Source organism: Castanea sativa, chromosome 5, assembly GCF_040712315.1.
Source record: "Castanea sativa cultivar Marrone di Chiusa Pesio chromosome 5, ASM4071231v1".
Lineage (NCBI taxonomy): Eukaryota > Viridiplantae > Streptophyta > Magnoliopsida > Fagales > Fagaceae > Castanea > Castanea sativa.
Genome location: NC_134017.1, coordinates 15,577,940 through 15,604,746, shown reverse-complemented (window position 1 = coordinate 15,604,746; position 26,807 = coordinate 15,577,940). Strand labels below are relative to the sequence as shown.

The 26,807-nt window shown below is 32.5% G+C and overlaps 2 protein-coding genes across 2 annotated transcripts; one reads left to right on the top strand and one right to left on the bottom strand.

Annotated features, from left to right (window-relative positions):
- Positions 1 to 4,806: 4,806 nt before the first annotated feature.
- LOC142634815 (uncharacterized) lies at positions 4,807 to 5,802 on the bottom strand. Its single transcript, XM_075809069.1, has 2 exons — positions 5,458 to 5,802; positions 4,807 to 5,295 (listed from the first exon to the last, which is right to left on the bottom strand). Exons 1-2 carry the CDS (start codon positions 5,800 to 5,802, stop codon positions 4,807 to 4,809), a joined length of 834 nt encoding a protein of 277 aa, XP_075665184.1.
- Positions 5,803 to 13,352: 7,550 nt separating this feature from the next.
- On the top strand, positions 13,353 to 17,291 carry LOC142634102 (protein IQ-domain 26-like). Its single transcript, XM_075808380.1, has 4 exons — positions 13,353 to 14,080; positions 14,856 to 15,306; positions 16,097 to 16,303; positions 16,380 to 17,291. The coding sequence occupies exons 2-4, from the start codon at positions 14,890 to 14,892 to the stop codon at positions 16,965 to 16,967; spliced, it is 1,212 nt and encodes a 403-aa protein (XP_075664495.1). The 5' UTR covers positions 13,353 to 14,080; positions 14,856 to 14,889; the 3' UTR covers positions 16,968 to 17,291.
- Positions 17,292 to 26,807: the final 9,516 nt, after the last annotated feature.

The following is a 26,807-nucleotide window of genomic DNA, read 5'->3' as shown; positions in this document are numbered from 1 at the left end:
AATAGAGCTGATCCTATCATATTCCTTGTATTTTTTTTCATCTTTAAATAAATCACCGCCTATGGTGGAGAATCTGCTGAGTTTGATAAAGCTGAGCATTAATAGACGCGTAGGTAAACTAATATGCACATGCCTTTCCATCAAAAAAATATATATAACAATGAATAAATAAATAAATTGGATTTAGATCCCATGTAATTGTTAGGGTATTGCATCCCATTCAATACCCCTTTTTACTTCACAAAAAAAAAAAAATCAATTTTTTTTTCAGCTTGTTACTTAAAAAAAAAAAAAATAACATCAACATTGATAACTAAACACTGTAAATTAAATCATATGAAAGAGCTTTCGTATATCGCTTCATCATATGATAATGTTGAACCAGAATTTATTTTTCTTCGAAAACTAAATGTTTGAATTTCATGGTTATATTCTCTATCTTCCAATGTCAAGCTCAATATTGATGGAAGTGATAAAGGGACCCCGGTCTTGCGAGATCATAACAAAAAATGATAATTGGTTTTTATTTACATCTGAGAATCACAAGTCAAAACTAGTTGTCCAAGCAAAACTTTAGGCCATTTGTAAAGGTCTCCAATTAGCCTGTTTTGAGGGCTATTGGGGATATCATTTTGGTATTATTATATTGTTTTGATTGTTCACCATTGTCTCTTGATCTTGGTTTGTGAGTCTGTGACTATAAAAAGACCTGTTGGCGAGACTCTGGCGAGTGTGGCGAAAGCACATCTACCATGAAGCTAATATTTGTACACATGCGTGATTTTTTTTTTTTATATAATTATAATAAGAATGTCCAGACTTCTTTGAGTTTTTGACTATTTTCTTGAGCATGTGTAGGATTTCTTTGAGTATTTGACTATTCTTTTGAACATGTCTAGTCTCCCCATCCTACACATATCAAGTAATTACAGGGAGGAATCTCTTAGAGGTGGCCTCATAAACGGAGCCATAGTTGGACCCCCTCTATTTTTTTAAAAAAAATATTATTATATATATGGATACTAATTTTAGAATTTGTTTTATAAAATTATACTTTTGCCCCCTTAACAATATCATTGATTCTTTTAAGAGTATTCTTATAGTCATAAATATTTCTACAACAATTTTCAAATTGTTAAGATAGCAAATTTTTATTAGTTTGCATTTAGGCCTAAGACAAAAATTATTTTATTGCTTACCAATAACCACTCATCACATAAGCAATTTGTAAAAAAGTTTGTAATTCTAGCATTTTCCTTATTTTAAAGACCATAACAAAATTAATAGGTCTAAAATCTAAAACAAAATTTACAAGCCTAAAAATATTAGTCCAACAAAAAAAATTACTAATAGTAAAACTAAAAAAATTAAACTTAGTCAACCAATTTTACCACAAACAAATAACTGACCCTTTAAAAAATTTTAAACAAAATAATTTTTTTCTTACCTAGCAGCGCACACATCAAACACCAAAAAAAAAAAAAAACTTAAGGGCTAAGCAGCATAGTCAAAGACCGAAGTTACTACATACAATTAACAACAAAGCCGCCACCCCTAAATTTGAGTTCTGGCTCTGTCCTAGGGTGCCCCAAAATCCTCTCAAGAGGAATCTTTTAAAGGTGACCCCAAAATGTGATAGCTGTGACTCAAGACCTATTGTAGTTATTTTCTTCTTAAATAAAGATGATATACTTCCTATATATATATATATATATATAATTAATTAATTAATTTAAAAAAAAAAAAAAGAAAAAAAAAAAAGAGAGAGACAAACAAACTAGCGGGGAAGTGGTTTATCTTTCTTTTTTTTTTTAATAAAGAAAGAAGTGGTTTATCTTGTTTGCCTTTATTTTTTTTATAGAAGAAAACTAAAGTTCAGCAGAAAATAAATAAATAAATAAAGACTCACGGTCTCGCAATTTATAAATTGATCCTTAAACTTAGATAAATAAAATGATAAAAGCCCAAAAGCAAATAACTAAAGAGGTCCATAGAGAATGAGGCAATCTGGCAATGAGCCCATCTCTTTGTCAAAAGCGTCGGTTGTAGATACTAGACACTGTCACACTAAGCATCCAAATAACGACACATCCCCCATGCGGGCTTTTCTTGGTTTCAAATTTTGCATTATCTCTTATTACTCGATACTCAATAATAGTTGATACTCATTCTAATGCTTATAAGAGCATGAGAGGTGCTACATCCACAATATTTTTACAACAAATCATAGGTGGTTAGTTGTTGTTGGTTCAAATTTGAACCTAACACTAAGATTACTTTTTTGCCCCAACAATAACAACCAGTAACAACTAACCACCTATGATTTGTTGTAAAAATGTTGTGGACATATCATTTCTCATAAGAGCATAGCACCGCCAATGCTAAAAAACAGGCTGTAATAGTGATGCCATAATTAAAAAATTTTAACTTCTTACTACAGTACACAATTATTTAGAACTGTGCACTGTAGTAAAAAAGCTAAACCAAAAATATTATTTTATTATACTTCTACACTCTCTTTCATCTTTTTCTCTTTTTTTTCCTCTCTCTCTTGCACGCTGTTTTCTTCTTCTTCTTCTCTGTTTTTTCTTTTTTTTTTGCCTCTTTCTCCCTTGCACGCTATTTTTCAACTAATGACTCTCAGCTCTCTTCAGTTTTTAGATTTGATATGTTGGGTTGTTTTATGGGTTTTGCAAATTTAAATTTTGTGAATTTTTTGATTTTTTTGCAAATTTGTGTTTTAATGTGTTCAAATAGGAAGAAAAATAGAAGGCCAAACCCACTGCAATTGTGGTTATGATAGTTGTTTATTATAGTGAATATATTATTTTATTGTGTTATTTATATTATTTTATTGTGTTGAAAGCTAAAATAAAACCTTAGATGTTGGGTGTTTTGTAAAGTGAGAAGGTAAAATAAATAAAGTAACTTTTTGTAGTGCTAAGTAGCTAAATTAATAGCTCCACCAATGTGGATGTTCTAAAAGAGAGGTATTACATCCACAATATTTTCACAACAGATCATATTTGACAAGTAGTTATTGATTTTAATTTAAATCCACAACTTAAAATTACTTTTTTGCCCACCCATAACAGCCTACCACTTAGAATTTATTGTGAAAATATTGTGAATATAACATTTTAATTAAAAAAAAAACCTTTTATCAATCACAATTTAATTAATCATCACTTTTAGTTCCCTATAAAGAGTATGTATAGGAAGAGATTTCTTAAGAAAAATAAATCGCAAAATCTTACTTCTACTAAAGAAAGTAAAACAACTTAACCAGATAAAGAAACTTAACTGTAGGTTTCTTTAAAACATTCTCCCCTCTCTTCATGTGTGTATGTTAAAAATACTTAGTATTCTTAAAAGAAAATATAGTGGGTTAATCCCACATTGAAAAGTGATTGTGAGTTAAAGAGGTTTAAAGTCTGTGTTGTATATTCAAAAGTTAGACCATTTTGAATATATACCACTATAAGTTTCTTTAAAACCTTTTTCCCTCTCCCCGTGTGTGTGTTAAAAATATTTAGTATTCTTAAAAATAAAAAGATAAAGACAAACAACATAAAATCCTAATCTTATCTTTTCCTTAAAAAAAAAATATAAGATCCTAATTCAACTAAGAAAATGATCCTAAGGCCTCGTTTGAGAGGAGAGAATGGAAATGAATGAAAATAATAATTTTAGAATATTCTTCCCTTCCTTTGTTTGAGAGTTTTAATGGAGAGAATGAAAAGTTCATTCCTTTGTTTGGGAGTTTAAGTGTGAGAGAATAGAATGGGTAGGAGGGAACACTCATTCTTCTCTATTCCCTTAAAACCTCAAATTTTCATTCCCCCCGAAATTAGGAGGAATAGGAGGAAATAAAATTAGATTTAATGAATTTTTTACTAAAACTTCCAAAATACCCCTATATATTCAACTTTTTATTTTAAAATAGGGGTCTAATAGTAACATTGTCATAAAATTATTCAATTCCATTCCCTCCATGTTACTCCTAAACAAAATTACTTACATTCCATTCATTTTCATTCATTTCCATTCCTTTATTTTAAAACATCCAATCAAGGTTACTTAATTTCATTCTATTATATTCTTTTTCATTCTATTATATTCTTTTTCATTCATTTTCTTTACTTACGCTCTGTTTGTTTCAGCATTAATGTTTTCTGGAAAACTGGTCATTTTCCATAAAATATTTTTTGGAAAACTATCTCATTTTCCAGTGTTTGGTAACAATCTTGAAAATGAGTTTGAGAATGTTTTCTAGTGTTTGGTATGCACAAATATTTTTTGGAAAAGTATCTCATTTTTTTAGAAAACTATCTCATTGTAATTATACCACTGCAATTTTTGTGGCTCTGGAACTCTAAGCATCAATACCAAGTGAATAGAAATACACATATTGCCAAGAAGTGCTTAAGTCTTACCATCCTACACCTTTGTAGCAGATAACTTTCTCAGCTTTATGTCATGATTGAGCATGGCACTTACACTCTTAACCACCAAAATTATGCAATCAATATCCACTAGTAACAATGGCAAACCAATCATTCCATATTAAAATAATTTTTAGCCAACAAAAGGACTAAAAGTTGCTTCCAGATCCACATTCCCTTGAAACAAAAGAACTAAAAGTTGAAAACCAATGCCCATTAAAATGATCTTGAAACCTACAAACTAAACACCAAATAGTTTGATAAATACCAAAATGTCAAATTGTACAAATAGAAAAGCATAAATTATAACAAAAATGCACCTACATAATCAAAATTGGCTTAAATAGTTGTCAAAGAAGTTCTACAACCATTGTCTACGGAGCTTGTCATTTTTCAACATAAATGACCTTGCTTGTTTTTCATCCCCATTCAACTGGTCAAATGCAGCCGCAAGCATATTTTCTTCAAACCCATCCATCTTCATAACTTCTTCATAAAGACTACCAAAATTTAGCTGATTTTCAGAAATCTTTTCTATTGCAGAGGCAACCTTACCAAGTTGTATAGACAAATCTTGGTAAATAGCATCTTCAATCATAGTAGCATGACTTCGTTTCTTGTGAGACCTTGTTTCATTTGAAGCCACATGTGAGGGATCAACTTGCTTCTTTTTGGATATGTCATCAACATCAGCATCAACAAGCGGAGGTGAGTCATCCAATGCTTCTACACCTATATCACCAACTCCCTTGGAAAAACCTCCTGTAGCCATATCCTTACCCACAACCAAAGCCATCTCATCAAACATCTCAATTTTCTTGTTTAGAAATTGCGCATGATTTGGATGTGCCTGTGTAAAGAAAGGAAAAGAAACAATGAAAAAGAAAAAGAAATGAAAAGAGACAAAAACTAATATGAGAGCAATAAGAATAATGAAAAAAAATTTAAACTTTACAATGATATAAACTAAAAAGTTTCTACCTATAAAATAAAAATAATAAAAGTTTCTTACCTCGACTTCATCATCATACACTATCCTATCACAGGTGATCATTTTCAAATCATCATTCCATCCAAACCCGCTTTTCTTATTACGAAGTAATGCAATTGTATTCCAATTGGTTTTGAGTGTTTTAAAGCGATGTTCCATATGCTTTGGAGTACATTTAGTCATAAATTTCTCAGTAATTGCTTCAGCTACTTTAGCATATGATGCATGTTTAAATGTGTTGGATTGCTTATTGCCATGAAGAGCCTCATCTGCAAGTATCTCAAGTAATAAATTCTGCATTGGTTGTGACCACCTGAAGTTGGTCTTGGTGTCCTTGACCTTTTGAGTATCCTTTGTATTTCCCATTGCAATTATATTACAATGATATTCACAAGAAAAATGAGACAAAAAGGAAAGAAGAATATAAACAATATTTAATACAAAATATGACTTGGGGGTATCCTGAGAAACAAAAATAATTGTAACATAAAAGTTTTGATAATATGAAACCAAAAAAATCCATTACACAACCAACTAATATAAAGAGTGTGAAATCACTCCATAGCATTATAATCCTCCCACATTTTATGACAAATATCATCCCGTTTTTTAACCCATTCTCTATTTTCTTCTTGGACTTCCCTTTGTGATTGTTGGACTCTTCTACTTGTACTGTCATTTGCAAGTGGACTACCACGAAGCCCGTTGCTCATAATTGAGTCTAAAGGGTCAACTCCTATTATATGACTGTGAATTATGCAACAAGCTAAGACTACATCCACTTGTGTTGGGAATGACCAAAAAGGTTCTGCATCTAACACACAGAAACGTTTCTTCAAAACCCCAAAACAACGCTCAATGCTAGTGCGTAAAGAAGAATGGCGAAGATTGAATAATTCTTTGTCATTACTTGGCGGGTTATCACTAAACTCTTTCAAATGGTAACGAACACCACGATAAGGGGATATAATTCCTTTAGAACTCCATAACCGGCATCACCAAGATAATATTTACCTACACGTCCATAGTCAAAAGGAAAAGAAATCACTCCAAAAGCTATTATCCATATTAAAATCATTTTCTATTCCTATAATACCTTCAGGAATTTTTAATCCCCTTGGCCTAGAGAGTGCGTCATTTAAGACACGTGAATCATGTGCACTTCCTTCCCAACCAGCTAATACATAAGTGAATTTTAAGTCAAAGGTAGCAACAGCAAGGACATTTTGTGTTGTTCCATCCTTTCGGCCGCGAAACCTTCCTTGCATTTGAATTGGAACAGATGCATGAACATGAGTTCCATCAATAGCTCCCACACAATCCTAATTACGATAAATATAAGTTACATTTATCTAATATCTTTATATGTATATAAAAAAATAAGGAAAATGAAAGCCTTTGTAATTTACCTTGAAATAGGAACTAAACCTGTTGCTATTTCTTATCTCCAAGGGTGTATCTTTGTCAGGCTCTCTAATCATGTGTTTGTATAATTGCAAAACTGCTCTAAGGACATGTCTAAAGTATCGGTGCACTGTCTCAACTGATCTATAAAACCTCCCACCAACAACTCGAAACCTCACATCATGCCCAATAATGTGTAAAAAAAGTAATACTTGTTCTTTAATGGACATATGAATGGTCTTTTGAAGTAGATTATTCTTGCTCAAAATTTTACATAGCGCATAAAAAGCAATGGGTCTCATCCTTATATTATGGAGACAACGCGCATCACCTCTACAAAGAATATCATTCACATACGTCTCTCTTTCATACTCTCGATTGACATGAGGTTCTCTAGGCATAACTCTCCTAGATCTTAGTCCTTTCAAAATAACAACACCCACAGCAATAACAGATGTAGCTGCCCCCATTATGGCAGCAGGAAGTGATGGGTTATCCATCTATATTTCCAAAAAAAAAACAAATGATGAGTATAAATTAAATGTGTACTTAAAGAAAGCATTCATATACACAGGTACTTAAAGAAAACAATTCATAAAAAATGACCACTTTAAGTTTGATGAGACTAAACTATAAGGTAACAACATCATCACTCCATAAGTACTAGAAACAATAACTTTTGAGTTTGTTATTAGAGGCTAAAAATTGACAAGGTAATAAATGGTGAAGGAGGGACATTTGCTCTTACTTGTTTTTTTTTTTTAAAATTTCACTTGGGTGAGAACAAGAGTACGAATGGTAGAGGAGTAGAGAATAAAGATGTTCTAGCAAACTAAAACTGCTTTATCTAGCAAACTAATTCTGCTAATGATGTTCTACCTGAGATACTAAACAAGTATTACCTTAGTTTGACATGCCCAAGTCAGTTCACAAGAGGCATGAGGTGACAAGTTCTATTTCTGCGAGAGGCAGACTAGAAATCTTAATTTGTTCTAACTTCCAACAGTGATTTTTAGGGTCAGAATAGGTTCATCATGCATACCTTTGTTAATTGAAGTCAAGTTCAAATAAAATCACAAAGCCAATGTTATAAGGCTCTGGTGGCAATGCCATATAAGCTCTAGCTACTTTCTAAGATGACAATCAAGTCTTTTCTTGTGTATTATGTTAGTAGAGTTAAAAAAATAAAAAAAATCAGAGCTAAAAATAATATTAATTAAAAAAAATCAGAGCTAAAAATAATATTATAAAGTGTGTAGTAAAACTTAGTTCACAGATAATACAATTATAAATGTTCTACCTGAGATGCTCAATTTCCAATTGGCAAATGAGGAACTTTCTCAATACAAGAAGGACAACAACAACAAAAAACAACTCTTTAATAATTTTAATTCCCCAGACATTGAGAGAGGATTCTAATATTACTAATAAAACACTTCACAATTTGCATAATTCACATCAATAAAAAATGAAAAGCAAGCTCAAAATGCTGCAGACCAAGCAAAAAATTTTAGTTGGTTAAAAGGTAAAGTTAATTTAGAGGTGGTTCCCTCATCCAAAGAATCATCTAAACAACTCATTGATAAAATCTTGTAAAAAAATCCTTCTCTGTAGAGTGACTTCATTAGTCAAGGAGGCAGCAGAGTATGTAAAGGAAGTTAAACTAGTTAGATCAAATAATCAAAGTGATAAAGCCGTTATTGCAAATCAATTGCTCAATTTGAAAGTGATTTGCTTCAATAAAGGCTAATAATTCCAGCAAACATTATGGTTTAACGCTCTGAATTAATGCTGGAGCAAATTGAATTATGGTTTAACGCTTCAAAATTAGACTATGCAAACATTATGGTTTAACGCAATGTTGAAATCAATTGCTCAACAAACATAGTGTTAAACCATAATGTTTGTTGGACAATGACCCACGAGAAAGCCGTCATTGCAAATCAATTGCTCAATTTGAAAGTGATTTGCTTGTACTTCTGCATGACCCACAGAGAACTCAGGAACATAGGACCCGAAAGAACTGTCATATCCCAGGAAAGTAGTATCAAAGTGATAAAAAAAGGAACCAAGATTCACTCTGATGCTTCCAACTGGCCAGTTTCTCACCACTAACAAGAACCAAACATGGACTTTGACCTCCAATTATTAAGACCCATATGGCCAATGTCACATACCAGAAAGAATGCTCAATCTTCTTCTGTTTTTATCATTTAATAATATAAAAATAGTATGACAGTTCTTTGCCCATAAGCGTATCTACTAGATCAAAGCAAAAGTTTGCCCATAAGTTTTCAACTTAAACTACCCACACCCCACAACAAATACCGAAGCAAACTATAAAATTGGGGGTTTTGTACAGAAGAACGAAATATTACCAGTGCAAGGAAGAATTGTTGACCGTGAGAGATAGATAGAGAGAGACCTGTGAAAAGAGGAGAGACCAGAGTGGGAGAGACAGTGAGAATAAGAAAGGAGAGAAAAAGCAAAGAGAAGGAGAAAATTGAAAGCCTACCTTGAGACTGTGATATAGAGTAGGCGCCAAAAATAGTTGTTTCCCGCGGCTAGAGAGAGTAAAGAAAAAGATAATATTTATAGGAGAGATGTGATGGCTAAGAGAGAGATCGTTTTCAGAAAAAAAAAAATGGAAAACATTCCATAGAAAATAAGCCTTATTTTTATTAGGGTTTTCCATTGACTAAAAATAGTTTTCCGTTGACTAAATTTTTTTTATGCTACCAAACACTGAAAAATGTGGAAAATTATCTATATAGATAGTTTTCCAGCGAAACAAACAGAGCGTTAAATCTACTCCATTTATTCCTTTATGGTCATTCCATTCCATTCCATTCTCTTATGAACTCCCAAACAAAGCCTAAATCAACTAAAAATGAAAAATAAAATCATAATTCAATTAGGAAATAGGAAAGAACATTAATTACAAAAGTGATTTTTTGCTCAATCAATTAATATGAATTGTGTCAACAGTTGAGAAAAGAGAAAGATTGTGTCTCTAACATTAATTTTTTGATAATGTTTCAAATTTTCAATTTACTCTCTCTCTCTCTGGGCTGTAATTTTTGTTTTCTGCGCTGTAATGTTTCCTTTTGTTCATATATTCAAACTTGAGAATTTAGAAAAGTAGGTTTGATAATTTACTAGGACTGGGGCCTAGGCACAGAATAGATCCAAATTTTAGACTGAGAGAGAATGATTTTGTACAGTGGCCAGCCGGGCTAGCCTGAAGTCTCTGCGAATGAGACTGGGATTTACTAGGCCCAAGCCTTGTTGATGACCCAACTCATGCCTGGTCAGAGGTCACTCTCAAAGTCACAACACACATAAATACAAATATGAGTAGTCCCCCTGGGCCTGAACCCACAGTAAAAGAGGTCTTTTCGACTTTTGGGACTAAAAAGGTCTTTGCTATGCTAACGTGGAAATGGTCCTAATTATGGATTAATGCCAAGTTATTATGTGGGTCCAATTACCCTACTTGCACTCAAATTGTCCTAATCTTAAAACATTGGGGTCCTAACCCAATGTGTTAAGATTAGGACAATTTGGTAGAGTGGTCCATTTGGATATGAAAAAGAATGCACATTTGAAAACTATTTTTGGGGAGGTCAATTTTAATTTAATTTCTTGGAGGACCCATTAGGAATAATGCTTACTATATATATATATATATATATATATATATATATATATAAGTATTAAGATGTAAGGCCGTTTGGTTGAGGATGTGGATATGAAAAAACAAATGCATCTTTGAGAACTATTTCGGTAGGTCAAAATTAATTTCATTTCTATGAGAACCACAGGGAATAGTGGTTACCTCTAGCTATCGTATCCAATGTTGGAGATATGATGATAGAACTTGTTGATAGTTGTCTCAAAACTTATTATTTTAAAATTAATTTACCTAATATGCTTTCATGGGCCTTTTTATTACATAGTACTTTTTTGATACTTATTTGCTAAAATAATAATGTTGTAAAATTATTTTGCAAATAGGATTCAATAATTTCTAATCCCTATTTAGGATTCTATTTCTATTTGTTTCGTTCAAGCACTGAATTAGTCCATTCAGCATGTGTCCCAGTCAGTCATCATGCTGATTGAATGTGAATCCGAGTGTATTTGTTTTTAGAAAAAATGAGCCTTATTGTTTTAAGAGAGACTCTTATTTTAAAAAAATACCTTTTCTAAGTTATCATTAACCATGTTAACATAACGTGGATTTTGTCTCTTGGATATTAAGTTTAAAACAATTTTATTTACCAAATAATTTTTAATATAGCAGTATTTAATTATTTATATAAGACTGTCTCTCTTCTCTTCGTGTGTATGTTAAAAATATTTAGTATTCTAAAAAAAAAAACTATTTATATATAAAAATGGCTTGCTTTGTGTTATTATTCTCATACATTTAGTAATGTTTTGTGTTCTTACATACAATTAAGCCAACCAAAAACTTGAAAATCACTGTATCAAATTTTTTTTTTTTTTTGTTGAAAATCACTACCTTCTTTACACTCTTGCCTGAATCCATCTATAATATAAAAGTCATATACGAGCACAAATGATAATGCCTAAAATCAAAAACGAAAACTTTCAAACAATTTATTGTTTACACTTTCTCTTTCCATTTTTAAACTAACTTTGGAAAAATTGAAACCAATTATAAAAAGGTATAAAAATTTAGAAAAAACTTCCGGTATCAAATGTATTGAGGAAACAAATATTCATCATTAAAAAATCCCTAAGAGGGACTCTTGACATATGAGATCACTTTGGTTAGGATTTCATTGATTTTCGAATTTCTTTTTAGATGAGGTAACATTTGAAACTGATATGATTTGCTTCATGAGGACTACGCTTTATTCTTTAGTATCAAGTCAAGAAAGTAATGAATTTATTTTGTGATGTAGGTGAAATTCAAGCTTAACTCCCTTACTCAGTGACAATAAATTATTTATTGGGCCAACTAGAACCTGTGTTGACTATTTGAGATTTTTATTTTTATTTTTAAATTTGTTATTTTGAGAAGTTGGTTTATTGTAGAAAGATAATGACAATAAGAGCATCAGCATCAAAAGGGCTAAATTCCAAATTTAAGCATAAAGAATCCATTTAGGCCAAGATGCTCCCTCCATTGAATGTTGTAAAAAGTAAGGATTGTAAAAAGTAAGGATTGTAAAAAAAAATACAATTGAGCTACAGTGCGATTCTAAATGTAGAACCGCACTGTAGCTCAATGGCAAAAAAAAAATATTAATATTTTATACTTAAAGTTTTCTCTATTCACGGTTTCTTATCTCTCTCTCTCTCTCTCTCTCTCTCTCTCTCTCTCTCTTACAACAGCTCCTCCCTCCTCACTCCATCTCTCACATCTCTCTCGTTCAAAGCTTGCACCGGTGCTGAGTTTTGGATTTTGGAGGTTGGATCGGCGTCGATCGGTGGGCTGGGTTTGAATCTGCGTCTCCGCGTGGGTCAGCAAAATGTGGGAGATCGCGGCGGGCTGAGCTGGATTTGGTTAGCGATGGAGATCGCGGTGGGTTGTGATCTGTGTGGGAATGGGTTTTGGGTCGGTGGGTGGCAGTGGGTTGATTTCAATAGGTGTGATTTTGGTGGGCTACGGTGTGGCCAGGGATGTAGCGGCGTTGGTCTGGTGGTGCAACGATTTGGGCAGTAGGTGTAGCGGCGTGGGTTTGGTGGTGCAGTGGCATGGGATTGACTGTGGGTTAATGTGTTTTTTTTTTTTTTTTGGTGTTAACGGTAGATTATGGGTTGCTGTGTTTTTTTTTTTGGTGATGTTGATGATCGGAGAGGGTTTGATAGTCTGGGTTTTTTTTTTTTTTTGTGTTGACGGTAAATTATGGGTTACTACTGGTGAAGGTGGTGGTGTTAGGTGTGTGGTGCAGCGGTGGTGGTAATTGTGGATCTTGAGTCGAAAGAAAGAAAGAGGAAGAAGAATAAATAATGTTGTGAAATATATTATTTTATTGTGTAAAAATATTATTTTAATGAGTAGAATAGAAAAATAGAAGTTTAGATGTGAAAGTATTGTAAAATTATATTATATAATTGATAAAATAGTTTTTTGAATGGTAAAATAAAATAAAATTGGGATAAATGAACACTGATGCAATCCTGTCTTCTGGTTCTCCCACGTTGTAAGCTGTTACAATAGAAATATAGTCACCTAGTCAATAGGTCAAATATCCTACACCATTAGCTTAACTTCCTAGCCATCACTGTCATAAACTCATATTACAATAATGTTAAGCAACGTCTTGATTTCAAAATTTCAAAAATATAGAAATCAATAAATAAAATCAAGAGCCAAAAAAAAAAACAAAAATCAAATCAAATCCCTTTCATATCATCTAATTAACCACTGTCAATGAAGCATTTATCATTTCTACTATACAATCAGTACCATCAATATTATTTTGATAACCAAAATTTTGGGTATCCCAAGAATTATGAAAATGAAAGCCCAACATTTATTATTATTGCTTTTTATTTCTATAAAACTCAATTTTGATCTTATTTCAATTACAAAACCCCATTAGTGAGAGAAACTTTTTTGAACCCAAAAGGCATACTGTTTCAGAGACTTTGCAGCAGAAACAATATGGCAGAGAGATTCGAGATATAGGAATCGTGATGGAAGTGGAAGGTATAGTGGGAAAAAATTTTCTGGGAATCTTACACTATGAGTGATACGGAGACTGAAAGATCTTCTCTAACCCAAGAAAGAAAGCGAAGTCTCAGCCTTTTTTGAGGCTCATTGTTTGGGACAAAGAGAAACTATAGAAAATAGCTCTTTTAGCGGGTATAATAAGCTTTAATGGCTGTTCAGTGTACTCGTTCAACATAAAAAAGACAGGAGGGAGAGATCAGAGTAACTTATGGCTTTGAAAGTGTCATAGATAGAGAGCTTTAGAAGATATAGCAAAGAGTCAGAGAGACAGAGAGAGAGAGGAAAAACACTCAAAAGGGGTTTTGAAAGTGATGCATAAAATACTGAAAGATTCACGGGATTGTCAGTGAGTATCTTTCATTTGGGGTAGTACACGTTGCTCCAGAAAAGCAAAGAGAAAGAGAGAGAAAATAAGAGAAATTTTTTCTTTTTATTTTTTTGAGAGAGAGAAAAGGGAGCTGGGTTGTGCTTTTTGTAGTTTTAGACTAGTGGGGCTGTGAATTCGGCGCTGTTTTTGAATTTGAGAAGGTGGGTGAGTTTGTTTATGTGTGTGTTTTTTAATTTTATTTTTCTTTGTGTGTTTATTACTTTCTTTCCAATAAGGTTTCACTTTTTATGCCTTTTGTCTGTAATTCTTGTTTGTTTACATGGGGTTAGTTTTTGAAGATTTATATTTTAATGGGTTTGCGCTCTCTGTATCTTTCTGTGACATCTTTTTGTCTTGTAATGCAGTTCTTCACGAGGTGCTGTCAGAATTTCTTTTCAAAAAAATTTTTTTATAAAAAAAATCCAATCTTTCATCTTAAGCTATTTTTAAGGTTTGGATAATTTTGTTAGTTAATCTTATGCTCCACACTTTGCTCAGTGCTCACATCACTTCTCTGCTTGAAATCTGTAAAGATCTAAAGATCTTACATATTGTTTCTTCTTAATAAACAACACCTGGGTTTTGGTCTATGACCCATAGGTTTTGAAATATTTTGTCTCTCCCACTTAAAATATTTTTTTTATGTCTTAGATAGGTACCTCCACTTCTATTAGCTTCTATCTCATCGAAGGGATTGTTTTTAGGGGATAGAATTTTCTCAATAAGTACCACATATGACATAGGTTATAGCGTTTGTTCTTTCAGAGGATTTGTTGGGTCTTTGTTTTTCTCTCTCTAGTTTTCAGTTCAAATTCTTGAGAGGGAAAAAAAATGGGGGCTTGGTAGTTGTGAGGGTGTTTCCCTCAATAAACTTAACTTGAGTCTTTGACTTTGCTTCTTTCTCACTCTTTTGTCTATTTATTTATCTCTCTCTAGTTTGTCACTCTCAAGCAATAGAGATAGAGCAAATATGGGAAAAGCTGCAAGGTGGTTTAAGGGCTTGTTGGGGATGAAGAAGGAGAAGAATCTTGTGGAGAATTCAGGTCCAATTTCTGGGGAGAAGAAAGAGAAGAAAAGGTGGAGTTTTGGCAAGTCAGTAAAGGACTCCAGAACAGTTGGTCAATCTCCAGTGAGCAATGCAGCCAATATGCCAGCCACTGATGCTGCTTGGCTCAGATCCTACATTGCTGAGACAGAGAAGGAGCAGAACAAGCACGCAATTGCGGTGGCTGCTGCCACGGCAGCTGCTGCTGATGCTGCCGTGGCTGCAGCACAAGCGGCGGTAGCGGTTGTGAGGCTGACAAGCCATGGGAGGGGAACTATGTTTGGTGGTGGGAGGGAGAGGTGGGGTGCTGTGAAGATTCAGACAGTTTTTAGAGGCTATTTGGTAAGTGGGTCTTCAAATTTGTTGATTTTTCTTGATCTTTGTTGCTTCATATTTGATCTTAGAAGTTATTTGGCTTAAAATCAGTATACAAACATACTCCGTTGTCTGTCTTCTTGTTTGGTTTTTTGTTTTTGTTTTTTTTAGATTGTGATGAAATGTTTCAAGACATGTCTGTTGCAGTCTCACACACATTTTTGCTGTAACTAATGTTTGGTTGGCCTAACGGAAGTACTTTTCTTAATTCTTACGTTTATGTCTGCTTTCAAAAGCTGGATAACTAGTTTCAAAATGCCAATGGAACAGTACATGTGTTTTTGGGTCAATAGATTGTCCATTTGTGTCTCAAATTATTGTTGACTTGACTAATCATTCTGTTTTTCTTCAACCTTTTCTCTTTTGGGTCCCTATGTTTTTTTTTTTTTTGAATCTTAAAATTTGAAATTTGAAAGTATGTTTCTCTGATTTGTGTCATTTGTGGGTCTTCATGCTGCTTTTCATGAGTAAATTTTGGGGTCTATTCCTTTGATGATTATCTTTTGGTGGTTCTAATATGGGTCTTCCTGCTTTTGGTAGTACTGTGTATTTGGAGTCGCTTTTTTATGTTCTACATGAAGTCCTTCTTGGGCTACTACATAAATGTTGCTCTAATTTTTAGGTGCCTTTTCCCATTTACAAAGCTCTCTCTACGTACGAAAATGTGGCATTATGTATGAAATCACCCACATGTTGCACTTTATATTACTACAGAATTTTTTGTAATCTTTTTCTGAAAATTTTGGTCCAATGTCAGGCCCGGAAAGCACTTCGAGCTCTAAAAGGACTTGTTAAGTTACAAGCTCTTGTTAGAGGCTATCTTGTCCGAAAACGGGCTACTGCAACTCTGCATAGTATGCAAGCTCTTATAAGAGCACAGACTGCTGTTCGATCACAGCGTGCTCGTCGTTCTCTCAACAAAGAGAACAGATTTCATCCTGAGATTCGACCAAGAATGTCTGTGGTAAGAACCTGTTCCTCATAATTGGTCATATTTTCTATGTGGTCTGGTCTAATTTAAATGTGTTCATGATTCTCAGGAAAGATTTGATGAAACAAGAAGTGAATTTCATAGTAAGAGGCTGTCTGCATCTTATGAAGCTTCAATGAATGCCTTTGATGACAGCCCAAAAATTGTTGAAATTGATACATACAAACCCAGATCAAGGTCTAGACGAATCAACAATGTGTTATCTGAATGTTGTGAAGACCTGCCTTATCAAACAATCTCATCGCCTCTCCCGTGTCCAATTCCTGCTCGTTTATCCATACCTGATTGCCGAAACCTTCAAGACTTTGAATGGTACTTCACTGGTGAAGAATGTAAGTTCCCTACTGCTCAGAGCACTCCAAGATTTGGAAATTCATTGCAGTCCAATGCCCCAACTACACCAGCCAAGAGTGTTTGTGGAGACAGCTTCTTTAGGCCTTACTTGAACTACCCTAACTATATGGCAAGCACACAATCTTTTAAGAACAAGTTGAGGTCTCACAGTGCCCCGAAGCAAAGACCGGAACCAGGGCAAAAGAAGAGGTTCTCACTGAATGAAATTCTGGCAGCAAGAAATAGCATCAGCAGTGTTAGAATGCAGCGGTCTCCTTCCCCAGTTGAAGAAGAAGATTTTTGACAAATTGTTGTCAAGAGGTCCTGTGTGTTTGTTAGAGATAACCAGTCAAGGATTTCAGTTTTAAATGATTCTCTAAGCTTGATTTACCACTTTTAGTATCAACAGCAAATAGGATAGAGAGCACAGAGTCCTTATGTAAATTCTTCTAAAACAGTTCTTATTGAATCATGCCTTATGGAAATTAAATAGCTTTTATTTTTATTTTTTATAATGTTTTTGATTTCTTCCGGATCTGAAAATAAAAAGATTCACGGTTGAATTTTTTATGTCTTTTTTTTAAAAACTTGGATTGAATAATGCAAGAATGAGATTGCCTTTGTAACATATGACATCTCTGAGCAACTTTTGTTAATTTAGAATATCTGTTTGGACAATGACAATCAGAGGAGCTGCAAGGTTCCTTGATTCCCTTTTATCTCACAGTATATGGGATCTATTCTTAGGAGGATCCAAGAAATCTATGAAGTTTTTATATTATGGGTTAAGATCTTGTATCTCAACTGACATCAACTATGTCTCCAACAGAGAGACGGTAGCTCCTTAAACTTTTCAATAGTTGAACTTTTGCTAGTTAACAACCTAACATTTTCAATTAATAAATGGATGACTCTAAACTCTTCATGTTACTTAGATCACCTTTTTAAATTGGTTATAGCTTTTTATACTAAAAATTCTAGCTCCAACTTATGTTTAGTTCTTCACCAATGTATTTAGGAAACAAAAACAAATAATGCAGAAATGGGAAAGAGATTTGCCTCTAATAAAGACTTGGAGGCCTTGTACCACATAGTATGGCCAAGCCATTTCTGAAAGTTTTAAAATTTTATAGCACAACTTCTCAGGTAGAAGTTGTTTGTTTACATTATTTCCCATTTTGAACCTGGTCCCATTTTGAATCCCATAGCGTCCCACAAATTTAGCTTCCTTCCATGAAGCTTCCCTGTAATTTCCACTGGTCCAGCTCTATCCAGCTTGATTTACACTGGCCACTGAATTGGTTTATTTTTATCTCATTACATAAATAGAAAGATTTTGGATTTAATTGAAGATTTTGAATTTGGGTCTTCATTTTTTTGCTTAGACAAAAATCTGGGTCTTTTTTTTTTTGTTGAAAAAGACAAAAATCTGGGTCTTGTTTCCATTGAAATCATTCCTTAAGTAAATCTGTTTCCATAAATGTTTACTTTAACTTTCATCTAATATTTATCCCTTTTTAATGGGAAAAGAACATTTTCCATATGTAGCAAAAACAATAATGCCAAAACAGTTATGTGCCTTCAAATTTCAATTTTAGGCTGATGGTTCAAATCTCAATGAATCATCATCAAATGTTGACTGGCAACAAGCTCAATTTTTTCTGAAGCTAACCACAAAAAAAATTCAAAACTTTACCAGTCACCTTTCAACCTTCCTATTATGGACCATGTAAGAAAATCACAATTATTAAAGTGGGGCTAATTTGATATCAGCTTTATTTGATTCTAAAAAATAAAATTAAAAAATACATAGCTTTATTTTTACGACAAAGGTGATAAAATAAAAGGCTTTGTTTTTGTTATTAGTCCACTCTATATGAAATAAAATATCACTAATTTCTAAAATTAATCTACTTAATTTAAATTATGTATATATGAAATGATTTTTTATAATTATTTTTCTGCTTTCTCAATATTTTAATGGTACAGCCTCGATGTGGGAACAGGACCCACCCAAAAATGGAGGGAAAGCCAATGTGTGGGACCCTTTAATGGATCTTAAATTTCTTATCAGCAATGATTAGAGCTTTGATTTGATTGATGGGTTTCTGGGCTTTGCTTGCATCAGCATATATATGATAGCTCACATGCTTTCTGGTTAAAAAAAATAAAAAATAGTAACATTACATCATTACCAGGGGCAATTTGGGAAATTGAGCCGGTGTTTGACTGACTTATTATCCCCTTAAGCCATACATCATCCGTATCCATTTGCTTATTTCGTGCAGTGTGTCCATAATCTCCTCCTCAGTTTTGTCTTCGACGTCATCCCATAGTTGCCCTTGTGCCTTTCTCTTTTGGTGACACATTACTCCACTTACGCACATTACAGGGACAAGAATATGTGGATAGTGAAAATGTTTGTTCCAAACATCTTTTTTGAAGTCGATAAAAATAAGAATAAGTTTATTTTTTATTGATTTGTATATTTTAAAATTTTAATTGTTGAATTTTTTTAATAATATATGTATTAAATTTTGTTTAAATTTAATATTATATATTATTTGATTAATAAATTTATTTTTATACATAATTTTAGACTATAAAAATTTGAAATTTAAACATTTAAGGGTGTTTGGTAGAGTAGTTTGAGATGAGATTTTTGTAGTTTTTTGAAATATGTGTGGGATGAAAAAGTGTGTGAAAATGTATGTAATGTTGTTTAAAATGTAAAAATGTGAGTTTGAAATGCTAAACCAAACAGGGCCTTAATTTTTTTTTTGAAATTTAGCAAGCACAAATGATATAATAAAAAAATGGCAAAACTTAGATACAGTACTTACATTAGGTCTATCCAATGGGTCTAGGACCCAATCAAACCGACCAAATCTAACTGACCCAAAGCTCAACGGGTCGACCCGAAGCCCATGATCGATCACTTGTGGGTTCTTTTTTAAGAAAACCTGAACATTCGGTTCGGGTAGCGGGTTAAGGGTTTTAAAACCTGTATAACCTAACCCGACCGAAAGTTTTAGAGTAATATATATATATATATATATATATATATATATATATATCTTAGTTCTTTTGAGGTGAGCACGTGAGACTAAGGATGATAAGACTAAAGCACTATCAAATTGAGAACTACACGCATCTAGAGTCTTACACGCAAAAGCAAAAATCAAACCAGCAAAACAAAAATCAAATCACTAGAAGTTCAGAACGGCTAAAATTGAAATGGAAATCCGTCTTCCACAGTTCCACACACAAAGCTTCAGTCTTCAATCCCATCTCAGACTTCTCCTTGTTCTCAGTATCTCACTCTCACATAAATCAAAACCTCACTATCAATCTCAGCCTCCATTCTCTCTATTCTCAATCTCAAGTCTCTCTAGTCTCAACCTTTCACTCCATATCCTCCACAATCCACACTCCTTAGCAAACCCTAGCTATTGCCGCCGCCGCCTCATCACCATACTCACGGCTTCGCCTTATGCCCTGAAATTCAGACTTTTCAAACTTTTCAAGTTTAGACTGTTCAGTTTCAAACTTTTCAGTTTTCACTGCTTTCAGTTTCATGTTTCTCTCTCAAATCCCTAACCCTAGCAACCTAGCCCCCTTCTTACCGCCATTGTTGTTAAGTTGAAGTCCTCGTTGGCTCGTCCTTGTTAACTTGTAGTCTTTCTCTCGCCCAAACCCCTCTCTCTTGAAGCATTTTCTAATCTGCCATCTGTGGCTTTGATCTTGTGCATCTAATGGTGGGTTAGTATTTTATTTTTATTTTTTAAATTTCTTACTGTTCTTGTGATGGATGTGGTGATGGTGGGAGATGGAGTGGTGGTGGTACCAGTTTAGTGTTCTCTCTTTTCGTCTCGTAAATCTAGGGTTTGTGGACTTATTTGTGCTATTTGATTTTCGTAGGTTTGAATTGTGGTTTGTGTTTTGGGTTTTGATTTCTCTGTGTTCTTTGGGTTGATTTATCACGGATCTAGGTTCTGATTTTTCTGTTCTTTAGGTTGATTCCTCATGGGTATGTGTTGGTTTTGATTTCTTTGTTCTTTGGTTGATTTCTCATGTTTCTGGGTTTTTATTCTTTTGTTCTTTGAGACTGGATTTTGAATTTCTCTATGCTCTTTTTTGTTGTGCTTCAGACTCGAATTACCTGACGGTTTCAACCTGCTCAACTGATGAAATGAGCCACCAAGTCCAACCTGAATTTCGGTCGGTCTTGAGTCCATTTGTTGATCACTCGATCCAGCGGGTCGAGTGCGGGTCAACCCAAAACCCGATTCGATCCGATCTGTGGACAGCCCTAACTTAGGTGCTATTCCTTAGGTTCATCTCTTAAAATTTGCCATGTGGATTTTTTTCATGTGATGGAAGTGTATTTTTTAACTAAATAGTCACATAGCTGAATCTTAAGAGGAGAACTTAAAGAATAACACCTAAGATACTGTACCTAAATTTTGTCCTAAAAAAAATACAATTTAACAGTTAGATTTTCAAATTCCATATCTAATAAAAAGATATAAAAGGAGTTTAAAGAATTTCTCTTTAACATTTTCCTAAAAATAAAACTAAACAAAACTTTTCTACCAAATCTTTAATGTCAGTTGGATGATTGCTTATGTGTCCATGAACCTATGAAATATAGGCAAAATTGCTAGCTTTTGTAAAGAACAATAGTTTTTTTTTTTTTTTTGGGGGAAAATGTAAAAATGATTGATTTACCAAAAAAAGTAAAAATTATTATAAATTTTACTATAAAATATTTACAAATTAATTAGATAATAAATATAATTAGTAGACTTTAATAACCAATTAATGAATGTTTGAATTATTTTATTTTGATTGACAAGTGCATAAAATTATAAAATTTTTTATAATATACATCACTAAAAAAAGATATCTTACTATACTAAAAAGTGACAGTGAATATATATATTTTTTTGATAAGTACCAGTGAATATTGAATATATAGGAAATGTAGCTTATTTTATGACAGTCACAGACTACTACGTCGACTGATATGCAACTCCATTTTAAAAACACGACCATTCTATCGAGCCAATTGGTAAAAGGTAATGCAAGACCATGATAAAAGTGAATATCATTAGACATTTTTCTGTTATCAAAAAAAAAAAAAAAAAGTGTACATGATTAGACAAAAAGATAAAACGCTAGTGGCAATCATGTTCAATGAAAAGTAATGTTTTTGATAATTCTGTTATTATTAAACTTTCTTGTTTGTAATAGCGGTTTAACGTATAATTTTTAAAATTAATGTATTTTATGTGTCTAATTCGTGGAGAATAGATTAAAAAAAAGAAGGAGATAATTATACTATATTGTTAATTTCACAACTCGAACTTTTTCCTTCCCTAAACCCCTCAATACTTTGTGTGGGGAAGGTATCAATTCAACTACAAGGTTCTTAAATAATAGATGAGTGTGATTCATCGAAGAATAGCAACTCAACAATCACACTAGATTTTTGTTTTTCAAAACATTGGATTCGAAACATAAAGAAAAATGAGTAAAATCCTTTCTTGAGGAGGTGCCAATACTTTGTACATGAGAATATGCCAATTCAGAAACAATGCTTAAAGAATAGATGAGTTTAATTCATCTCGAATAGCAATGCAAACGTCACACTAGATTTTTGTTTTTCAAATCATTGAATTTGAAACATAAAGAAAAATCAGCAAAATCCTTCCACTCATATGTTTCTTTTTACACGTTGAATTGTTTGACTAATTTACTTTATGGATCACAATCTTGGTGGTAAAGGTTGTAACGTATGAAGAGAAAGGCAAAAGCTTTTGACACTTTTTGACATAATTATGTAGCAAGATTTCTTGATAAAGCTATTCAAGTCACACGTGAATAGATCATCACCAAAAAACTTCTAAAGTTTTTAAAAAGCTTTCTACAAAATTTTCACCTTTCTTTTACTCATTTGTTTATTAATTGCATTTACATATATAGCAGAATGTGCCACTACACTGTTAATCACATGCAAATAAATCAATAAGAAGATCCTATAGTTTGAAACTTTGAACAGGAAAAAAGAGACGTTGAGGACTAAACAAAGAATTAAGCTTTTGTTTCCCTAATTAACAATTATGTCTCTTCTGATCCAAACACTGAAAACCCATAATTTTTTAAGCCAAATTGTTTATTGAAAAAGTGCTATTTACGAGAGGATGGAGCCCAAATATGTTTGGTCGACCAGGCTATGCTTTCGTCATGCCTCTGTGTTTTCAAAAAAATAAAATAAAAATTCTTATGCCTTTCACACAAGCACTTAAATAATCAAGATTAAGGTTCTTGTATTAAATTATTCAGACATTGATTATATTAATGCAAGTTTAGGGTTAGTTCCCCTAGAGCTATGTACTTTTGAAACTTTGAATTTTGAAAAAGAGAAGGTGCATGGATTTGATTAAAAGTTCAAAACCAAAATTATAGAAAAATAAAAGTGGTTATTAATAGTCAAATTATGCATTAATTACTCTCTACAAATTTCTATTTAGATGGGGAAACTACAACATTGAAAAGTAGCCTCCAAAAAAGTCCCTCTTTGACCATCTTGGAATGTGGCTTTAAGCCTTGAGAGAATGGACATTATTGGTATTCTAGAGTGTGAATGGCCTAAATTATGGTTTATATTTTAGCTAAGTTGGCCTATCATGTGCTAAGCACTATTCAAAATGGTCATTATTTTACAATAATCACTTCAACACCAACCTCTTGTCGGTGTGCTAAAAAGGTTCTTCTTGAGAATTTTTTAAGGTTTCAGATTCGAAACCTTTAGGCTTAGGCTTTAGCCACTATTATTGTGGACCAATCTGTTAGCTATTGTTTGGAATTTGGATCATTATTTGAGGGTGGAAAAAACAAGGCCTGAAAGCCCTGGCCATTCTCTTGTGGACCCAAGTCTTTCTGCTCACTATTGTTTTTGGACCATCAATTACTAAGGGTTAAAAGAACCACTAAAACAAGGCCTGAAACCTAACAATTCTCTTGTGGACCCAAGTCTACTCACAATTGCTTGGACCGTCACTTAACTTAAAAAAAAAAAAAAAAACACATATACACACACACATAGGGAAAGAAGATAAGATAAGAAAATACGTTCATACGCCAACATCAAAAAAACCTGAGTTTTATTATATTCGAATATATAGTTTAATTTTTCTATGAAAACAAAAATGCAGTAAAAAATAAAAGCAAATTAGGAGACTTGAGGGTTTTTTGTTTAATTATATATATATATATATATATTATTTAATAACTAAAAAACTAAATGAAGGAGATGAATGACATCTGTCCTAGAACTATAAGGCTCTTGGTTGTTCTTTGTGTATTGGGAAGTGTTAATTAAACTATAAGGTTGACTGTCCTAAAACTAACATTAAAAGGAGTATTCTAACCTCCAAGGATTGAGACATTATGTTTTTTCATTTTGCTAATCCTCTAAATGTGTGTAGTATTTATGCCTCACTCATACCAAATAATTATAAGATAGAATTCTTAAATAATGGTCCTAATTAAGGTCAAGAGTTATGTAGTTCAATTAGTATTTTTTGGCGTTTTTAATGTAGACGTCCATTGTTCAAATTCTTAAGCACTTTATGCATTGGTATGTGTCAATCAGACTATAAAACTCTTGGTTGATATAAAACTAACTTTAAAAGGAGTATTCTAACCTCCAAGGACATGAGGTATTGTGTTTAGTATATATCTATGTCTCACTCATGCCAAATAATTATAATATAGAACTCTTTAAAAATGGTCCTAACCAAGATCATTGTCGTATAGTTCAATTAGTATTTCCTAGTGTTTTTAATGTTGATGATCAGGATTTAAATTCTCTAACCCCAAATAAACGAATTATTAAAAAAGAAGGGAAAAAAAGTGGTCCTAAAATGCATGAACCTAGTAAGCACAAAGTACATTGAGTTATTATTGCATAAGTCGACATGTCCAATATGATGTTACCACTTACCAAAGCATACTTGTAAGAGCATGGATAAGCAGATTAATGATAATTTTTGTTTTTTTTTTGTTTTTTTGTGGTTGCAAAGGTGGTCCTGGAAAACAACCAGACAAATAGTAGTCTGTCGCATAACAAAACATTGAAGAAAGTAACTAGCATCTAGCGGTATAAGGAATCATCATTTTTGCTTCGTGCATACGTAAATATATATATATATATATATATATATATATATATATATATATTTTATTTTTATATTCATTATGAAAAGAGAAAGGTATCATCATTTATGAACGGCCTACTTATTAAATCATATAAAATTCCTAGATTATTTTAATGGTAGGTTTGGATGACAATATTTGGGCAAGTGAATTTAGATTTAAATTATTAAAATCTAAATATCTTGTTTGAATAATTTTAAAAAGTCAAGGATTTGAATTTGATAAATCCATCAAAGATTTAATGCCTTGAAAGCCTTGGATATATTTTAAATAACTTAAATTGTCATGGAATTCTAGAAATCATTAAGACATATTCAATAAATTTTAAATTATATAATCTCAAATCATCATAGATAAAAAACTATGGTTTTAAAAACCGATATGGTCAAAGAACCGGTTTTAGTTTTGGTTCCTAGTTTTACCCTGTTTTGGAGCTTTTTACCGGACTGAATTAGTGCTCAGTTCTCGATTTAACCAGTAAACTGGCCGATCCAGTTAGGTTTTTAAAACTATTTATAAAACGCATCTAAATAAGGAATTTTAAATTTTAAAGATTTGGAAGAATTTCAAATCCATTGATTTAAAAATATAAATCCAAATCCAAATTCAAGTATCCAAACGCAATCTAAATATATTTATAAATTTGTGATGAAAATTTTCATCATTCACCAAGCACCAACCTTTTGAAGATATAAAATTTTCCTTTTTACATATTATATATAGTAGTGTAAATAATAAATTATGTTTTTCATTACACAAGTGTGAATTTCTTGTAAATTTCTCTTAATTTAAACAATTTTAAACCCGGTTGAAATAAAAATGATTACATACATGCAAAACATTAACTTGCTAATAAATGTAATTGATACAGGGCCATATAGCATCAATCACATATTATATAAATTTCTAAATAACATTTTTTTAATAATTCGATAATTACAATAAAAAGGAAGGGTGATTCAAATTTTGGTTCTTTTCATAAAGGGAAGAAAGCAATGCCACTAAACTACAAGATTCTTAGCTTCTAATTAACTTTTTTTTTAATTTTTTTATTTTATTCTTAAAAGTTGACATAACAAATTTGTAAGATTTTGTAGTAAAAATTGTAATAGTAGTAGGATGATTCTAACAAATAAATAGGTTCTTAAACATGCTTGCATCACTTGGACTCTTCAATTTTCATGAATTGCTTGGTAGACATTATTGTAAAAAGGTGCTAATGTGTAATGGATCCTCTATTGGCCATCATCGCAATCGTTATTCTTTTGCCTCGTTTATGGGGAATACACCTTGTTTCGGGTGTATGTTTTTTCCGTTTATGGGCCCTTTAGTCTTCTCAAGGAGCCATGTGTCATTTTTTTTGAGAATCCTCTGTCTTGTTTATGGGTCTCTTACCCCTGTAGATCTAGAATATGCCTTTGTAGGTTTCTCGTGTTTAGAGCATTTTTCTCTACCTTTGTTGGCTATCTTTCTTTCCTCCTCAAATGTTTGACTCAAAAAGTAGTTTATTTGCATCATGTTTTTTGGATCTGAAATTCTTAATTATAGCAACAAGTTTTGTGTGGAAATCTTTTGTTATTTATTTGTGTAAATTAATTAGTATTTTTTCATTGGGCTACAATTGTGTTGGTCTATGAAGCACGGGTGCGGGTGCGGGTGCAGGACTCGGCAATTTTTGAAAAAGTAGGGTGCGAGTGCGACGATTAAAAAATCATTGCTAAGCATGATTTTTTACATTATATAAACATATACCAAATTTAAGAGTAATAATAGATAATAACTAAAACATGATGTTCATAAATTAAATGCAATCCACAAATTTGAAACTAAAACATTCCATGATGTTCAGAAATTAGAATACAATCCACAAGTTTGAAACTAAAACAAGATAAAAGATAAACAACAAGAAAATCAAATACAA